This window comes from Anopheles nili, chromosome 2 (assembly GCF_943737925.1).
Source record: "Anopheles nili chromosome 2, idAnoNiliSN_F5_01, whole genome shotgun sequence".
Classification (NCBI taxonomy): Eukaryota; Metazoa; Arthropoda; class Insecta; order Diptera; family Culicidae; genus Anopheles; species Anopheles nili.
The window spans coordinates 66,325,504-66,333,291 of NC_071291.1; the positions used below are offsets into that span (position 1 = coordinate 66,325,504).

General features: G+C 49.3%; 1 protein-coding gene across 1 annotated transcript in view; it reads right to left on the bottom strand.

The window, feature by feature from the left end:
- Window positions 1-7,282, bottom strand: part of LOC128728569 (kin of IRRE-like protein 1) — a 95,399-nt gene extending 88,117 nt beyond the window's left edge. The window contains exon 1 of the mRNA XM_053822201.1: window positions 7,225-7,282. Within this exon, the coding sequence (XP_053678176.1) occupies window positions 7,225-7,282 (58 nt within the window). The remainder of the gene's footprint in view (window positions 1-7,224) is intronic.
- Window positions 7,283-7,788: the final 506 nt, after the last annotated feature.

A 7,788-nucleotide genomic window follows, 5' to 3' on the forward strand; every position in this document is an offset into this window, starting at 1 on the left:
TAATAAGCCCACCATAATGTGCCACCGCTGTTGCCCGTGGCGGGTTTAACGTATGGCGTAGGGTTTTCCACACGCGCGGGTTCGGGTTTATTCGCGCGAACATCAAAAACTGCAGGCGCTGCCTACATATCACGAAGCCGGAAAGGCTGTACGACAGCTTCTGGCAACACTTCTCACGGTCTGGCGAACGAACGGTGCCGGCTCTTGGCTCATTGAATAATGCACGATAACGCCTTCATTAGCATGAGCTGCTGCGGCCTGCGTGGCACCGGGCGCATGATAGTGAATTTCGGTGGCACAGTTTGCTCACCGGCAATTGATTTGATTTAATTTAATTAAGTGCAAATCATAATTGAAGCGACGTCAAGTGTGTGAAATGTACATCAACCGCTATTATCCGCATGGGTACAGAAGTCATGGGACTTAAAAGTGTTGCAAGGCGAAAAAAGCTCGCTGAAAAAGATACCCTCCAGCTCTTAAACCATGAGTGAAGCTCTGTTGATGAATCAGAGCAAAAAAAAACTCCTATTGAACAACTACGACCTCATTCAGGACGTAAACCGCGATTCCAGCAGACATCAGAATCCACAAGGATCGATAGATCAGCTGCATTGGCTATTCAGCATCCGGCATAAAGCTCGCTCGTATCCTTGAAGCTTTCATAAAAATAAAACCCCAACGCAGACACATTTTCAAACCCAAATGCATCGACGAATAGTCCGCAAACGTACACTCTACAGCTCGGAACACGGCCATGGATGGCGGCTTTTGCAACGCCACCGAACCATCCGCTGGTTTATAGTTAATTACTTTTTTTTATGGACATCAAACACGAAACGTTACCACTGGCGCTCTTTGCCGACGATGACGGCAGCGACTCGACGTACGTGGCACACATTGAGCCAACGGCAGCCATCGGGCTGTCATTAGCCGCGCTTGTGTGGAATTTATAATCTGCAAAATTTACGACCCCGCACAAAAACCCCAAACGCAAACCACAGCCACGGCGTGATATCCTACCCGAGGTCCGGCACGGTTTGCGACAATATATAAATATACGGATGTCCTCAGCCGGGTTGTTGAAGTGGGAAAGAAGGAAGCCGGCAGTGGTTGAGCCACAGCATCGATTCCGTATGCGGGCCGCTACTCCCCTGGACTGGACAAACAAAAATACGGCACAATGATCCATTAAAATGTCTCCGAACGCTGGAGGTCCTTTCCCGTGGGTGCACTAGGTGTCATCGCCGGCGTGCTGTCACCGGGTTGGTGTAGGCCCCACCTACCGGCAGAGGGCGCTACGCAGGACACGTTTCCCATGGCCGCCATTTTGGTGTCATTATTGAACATTTGTTTGCACAGCCCGATGCTCCGACACCGGTCGTTCCGGGGAGGCGTTCCGGAATGGCCCCATGAACGCAATATGATACCGAGCTTGGCCACACGAAGCATACGCCCGCATTCTCGCACTCCCAATGCAGCAACTGCAGCAAAGCATCACACCACTAGCTCTGCGACCATCTGTTGGGGATTGGTAGCGTGCCCTGTACCATTTCGCATTCGTCCTGTCACTTCTGGCAGAGATAAAAAGCGAGGGGGTCTTAGCTGTGGTGCGAGATTTATACGTTCCGTTGTCGGACGGTGTGCCTACACACGGCTAATGTCCGTGTGCAGCTACTGATCCTATCGGTGGCAGAAGCTACGACCAGGAGCAGTACCAGACCGCACCAAACGGGAGGGAAATTCTACGCGTTTTCTTCAAGACGCTCCCGACCGTTGGGTAGGCCTTTGGTGTGCTGGTTTGCGCTCGGCTTTTTCTGACGGTTAATTTATTGCCCTGTAGCCGGTCGTGTCCGTTCACCGGGTGGCAACATGGATCTCTGTCCGGCCGCTCCCACTGCGACCAAAGTGCCGATTTTGTAGAACAAATTTCACCCCAATGTCCCCGAGCCAGGCTTTGTCGCCGGTGGGTTTTCGTTTCAATTTATGGTTTCTGGGAAGACACCGGTCCTTTTTGGGGGTTGGTTCGGTTGGGTCCCGTGCGGAAAAGAATCCAAACCGGTGGCGAGATCAAAAGGGTATCCCAAAATGGGGCCAAAAATGGGGCCACCCACACTAGCCGGTGTGCGGAGTTTTGCATAGCAAACGTGCCGTTTAGTGAGATTTCCATATCAAACTCCGGTCGGCTTAGTTGGTGAGTATGGAGAGCTTTTCCCGAGAACCTCTAAACCGGGGCGTGGGTTCATTTCAAGCAGCTTCAAACAGGCTACAAATCAAACAAACAAACCCACGCACGCACGCACGCAAATCGATCCATTTTTCGCGGGGCCGGAAAAGCGGAAGCTTGAAAAACCGCCGCCAAGGGAAATGGCCCACGTTCCCGGTCGGGCGAAGCGTAATAAATCGAGCACCAACCGAGCAAAAAAAAAAAAGGCCCATATCGCCCCGAGACTCATTAACGAGCCCGGCAGGGCGGCTGGCGCGAACCCTAAATGGCGTCAATTAATTTCCCTCCGAGCGGCAATCATTCATTCGCGCTCATTGAAATGCTCATAAATCGTCGCGAGCGAAGATCGAAAAATAAACTGCAATCCCGTCGGGGGCCGGGGTGGTTTATGATTGCTCACAAAAGTGAACATTAACCCCGGTTCGGTGATGGCGAATGGCCGTTGCGGTGTGCTGTGCTTGGGTTTTAATCGATGCATCGAATGGTGCGACTGCATCATAAACGGACAAAGCTCTCAATCATATCGGACGGTTTTCATTTCCCCCGGCTAAGTGCGGCGTAAATGGTGCCCGATATCGGACGGGGCATTTGCAAATGTCTTTTCGTTCGCAGTTGGTGCACGTGGGTGGAAGAAAAAGGAACAGGTCCTTCACCCACAGCCAAAGGACTCGCCAGTAAATACTCTCTCTTTCTCGCGCACATGTTTTCGCTCTTATCGAAAATCAATCTGGCAGTGTGTTGAGCTTGATGCGAGGATTATTCACTGATGTCCGGCCAATTTTTACTGCCCAAGCTATCAAATCCCGTTGACAGCCTCGCCATCGATGAGCCGCCTGTGCGCCTCTGCTAGAGGCGTCGGTGCGTATTTGTTTGGTGGGTGCAAACGGATAAACAAAGGTATAAATCCGTTTAATGCGGGAAATAAAATCCAATCGCATTACGGAGTCGCGTTACAAAATGATAATCCTCCCGCTCATTGTACGTTTTGATGGAGCTAATCTTCGATCGGGGAGGTTGCACGAGAAGCAAATAAGGAAATCAAATGTACCATTTAGCGGGTTGGAAATGGATCCTCGATGCTTTCACGTCGCTGCTGTTTTAGCGGAAGGATTCCACTGCATTCCTGAAGCGCTTTCACGACGAACGGTAAAAAAGGGGTACGGTTGTTTTCGTATTGCAATCTCCCTGGAGCTTATTTGGAAGCTTTCCAGCTCGCGATGAAGGCCTAAAGAGCAATCAGTTGTGCTCTTAGTGCCGATATAGCACTGCCTCATAAGCGATATTAGAAACCGCATTCACTACAGCCAAAAACCTCCTCGAAAGCACTCGCTTCTCATATTCGCTATCTCGATCGAGCGGCCTCTGGTGAGGAAGCAGAGAATTATTATTCCATTTTTCCCCGACAGGAACAAACAAAAAAAAAAGACCCCACAGTTTTTCCACAGCACCCGAGATCGATAAGCCTATGCTGGGAAAACCGTTCCAAGTCTCATTACACCGAGCCACCGAGATCGCTCCCCATCAAGCGTAATCAATATATTTACGAGCCTCGGGGCTAGTGGGTGATTTCCGGGACCACAGCGATCACGAGACCGACCGAGCCGCCGGAGCCGATAACTTTTGCGCCATCAATACGGTGTTTATGGCGATGGCAGTTTTATAACACTCTTGTAACGGCCAATTCACTTGACCTCCGGCACTGTGGGTCGGTGATCGGTGAGCCTCTCATCGCTCCAGCATTTCAGCATGTCAAGCAGCACGTGGTTGGACGAAAATTGAAAATTCCTATCGATGCACCCAGCAAACCCTTAGGCCCCTGGCCACCGTCAGGCCGGATTTGGTATCTATCTCACGTGGCCACATAACAACAAGCTATAAAACAGCCATCTCGTGTAGGGAATGAGGCAGACAAGTGCGTCCTAACGCATGGTTACGAAAGTTCCCAAGGTTACCGGGCTCGTGTGGTTACACAAGAAGCCATTATGATCAAAACTTTCCAGCGCATGGTTTAGGAGACTGATTTTCAGCTCATGTAGGCTCGTAAAAATGAGGTCGATTGGCGGGAGTAAGATAAAAGAACGAATCGCTAACAATTTGCAGCATTCGTTGACAAATCCACACGCTTTAAGAAGAATGATTAATTTATAAACTAAATAACGATAAGAAACTGTAGCTAGAAATCGACAAAAGCTCCTTAAGAGTCAGAACGAACAAAATGGAAATAGTAAAACGTAATGATGCGTAAAAGAACAAATATAATTTTGCTTCGCAATGTATGATTCAACAAACACTCTGTGGAATACGAAAACGAAATTAAATATCGGATAAAAAGAAGGCACCATTCCTCGCAAACGACATGTCCTCTAGCGTGAGCATCGCACGGTCCGCATTCAAGCGCCGTACCGGCTGTAAGTTGAAAAACTTCCAATAAGAAACCGATTAGTTTAGCGAGTGCAATCGAACGTATCCTGCCTGGCCGTCAGGCAGGACACAAAAGGACGATCGTCCCGGCATTGTCGCAGTCACGAAAAGCCGTGCATGCGTGGCCAGCCGACGACCGTCGGTCGCGGATGTGGACAATTGTAGCAACTTTTCAATTTTATCACCAGCACCAGCAAGGAATCACCAAAGCTGGCCGCTTCCCGGGAAATCCTTGCCCGTGAGAGCGAGACAGCGCACGAATGAAGACGTAATTGAGCCATACAAGCCCCACACGGGGTTGGACTGCCGGAGCGTAACGAAACACCGATAAAGTACTTAAAAATACGCTAGTTTCCTGTCTTCGGAATGCCATCGATGTCGGCGAGTGGCGAACTGGGCAGCCACCTAATCGCACACGCCGTCCGCGTATGAAGCGCAACGAGTCCATCCAATGCGCCATTCGACGTTCACTTCCGCCCTGTGGCGGTATTGATTTCGCGTTTTTCCAGTAGTAAGCAGTTTTTTGTTCTGCTTTTTATTTTCCCCCTCAAGTGAACCGGTTCTTCTTCGGGCCGTGTTCTTGAGCCGTGTCCGGGCCACGTTTGTAAGCCTTTCGTCGATTGCTTCTGGGACCGGGCGGGAATGGGACCGGCTCCCAGGGGTGGCAAATGGAAAAGTACTTCCGCTCCCACCCCCCGTTCACGCCGTGGAGCAGTTTTCTTTTGTTTCCCGATTTGTCTGCAAAATAGTGGGGTATGAAGAAGAGAAAAAAAAAGCAGAGGCTCAAGTGAAAGAAAAGGACTCTCCGCCCAACGAAGCCTTGAAGCGAAACGGGCGACTGAGGGCGACTTGTCTTACACCCCACCTCCCCGGGGGTGGTTTGAGTTTTTCACCGAATGCATTTGCAGTGCAAAAGTGCAACGAAAAATCACTTTCCAGCGCCATTTCGACCGCCATTTCTCGAACGGTCGCCCACTCTCGCGTGCACCCGCCCTTGGGAGATTTATTTCCATTTGCGTCGAAACGAAGCCATCGGAACGGAGGTCATCTCATGCGGTGAGGAAAGAGAGCTGAAGAAAAATGGCGAAACCGAGCGACTTCTTACTTCGGCGGCGTTTTGCTTGTTTCACTGTCAACGGAACGATGTATGTGCCAAATGTGTGCCGCAGCAGATTGAAAAAGTGCACCGAAAGAACGACTTTAATCGCTCGAATGCCTTTCGCCATCCCTGAAGAGAAGAAAGATGCTGTTCTGCGTCCGTCCGGGATCGTTCTTGAAAAGTGCCTCGAGCTGCAAGGAGCTTAAGCCAATCGCCAAAGCACCAACGTGCCCAACGACGAGCCCAACACATGCCAGCCAGAACGGGAAAAAGCTTTTCCGGGTGCATCGATACGCAGCCGGTGCATCTGCAGCGTGCAGGTGATGAAAACAAATGGCTGCCCTATAATGGAACGGCGTGCGGTGCAGTGCTTTTAGTCTTTCTAATCCGAACCATCTGGGGATGGGAAGTTTGCCTAGCGAGGTGCAAAAAAAAAAAGCGATGCCAATTTCTGTTCAATCTAACAGGCGACATTTGTGTTTTATTTCCCCTGGCTAGTTTTTTTGTTGTTGCTCCTTCTTCAGTGGAAAAGCTAATTCGAATGCAGGTAGGTAAGATTTCAATATCCACGAGCGACCTTGGAGAGCGTAAATCGGAAAGCTGTGACAATGAATTGCTCTCAGGCTGCGCTGAATGACCCAGCTGTGAGGGCAATAAGTCACAACTTTAGCGATTAGTTATAGATTTCGTTCGAATTTAAATCATTACCTGACAAGAATGCTCACAAATATGGAAAGAAAACGCAACCTGTTCGTGTACTTTTGATTGCAATTTAAATTGCAGCTAGAACGTCGAAAAGATAAATGAAAAAAATCGTGAGGTTCTCGTTTTTCGTCTTCCAGAGCGGGACCGTTCATTCGTGATCGAAAAAGAATGGCCTATTAAACCGGTAATCAAATTTGAGCTTCCGGAACCGAAACGGGTTTGGTACTGGACAAAACCGAAGGTTGGGAATTATCGTTAGTGGCGATGAAACCGGCTGCGGTAGAAAAATCAAATTAAATATTTAAACCCGTTTAATGGAGCGATGCACATGCATGTTAATTTTTTTTAACAATTCCGCTGCAATGTTTCGATGTTCTTCCCCGCTCGATACGGTTTTTATTATGTTTTCAATGCTGAGTGCTAACAACATTCACTTTTATGTCATTTTTGCATTTTTGTCATTTTTAAAGCTTTCATAAGTATAAATCAAACCATGGCAAACATAACAAAACATGCTATTTCTGTCATCCCTGGCCCCAGTGGAGCTTCTTAGGTATTGTTCCCAAAAGAAAAAGCATAACTTAGCACCTCCATAGCACTGTCAGGTAGCGCGCCGAAGTTAGGTACGTGTTCCCATTAAACTAGTTTATTACTTTACGCTGATACTAGGCAATAAATACACCGAGACCTGTGACACCGCGCGGCAAAAATGCCGGCCGTTTCCGCACGGAAAGCGAACGAAACAACCGCCGCGTAAATCATGGCCGCCACTTACCTAGCACGTACGCCAGCAGGATCCAGATGTCCAACGTAAGCCGCCTGTGACACTTCATGGTGATTGGGTTGTTATGCTTCGGTGGCCGCAAACAGCGACTTATATACTTTTTACGCTCTTCTTCCTACGCCTCGGGTCGCCTAAGAAATCGCTCGCAACCTTCTCGCGCGTCCGAGGGTGCGACTATTTTTCGCCCGTTTCCGGTCGGCACCCGTACCGCACCCGAATGCACCCGGCGGAGCGATGGGATGCAATTTATTTTTCGATGCAACACTCACTCACTCCCACCACACTCACTCACAATCGCCGCAGGGTGCTTTTAGGAGAACCGGAACTGGCTTTTTCTTCGCTATTTTCGCTCTTTCGCTTTTGCTACCCGACTAGCGCACAAACAGGCCCACACGTCACTTCCGACACACACACGCACATAAAGAAACACACACACACACGTGGGAGCTTTCCCTCCACTTTTCACGACTCCAAAACTACCTTCTCCTTTTTTTTTTGTACACACTCACAATTTTCTTTCTCGGCGGGATACGAAGCGTTATTTACACCGCCTAG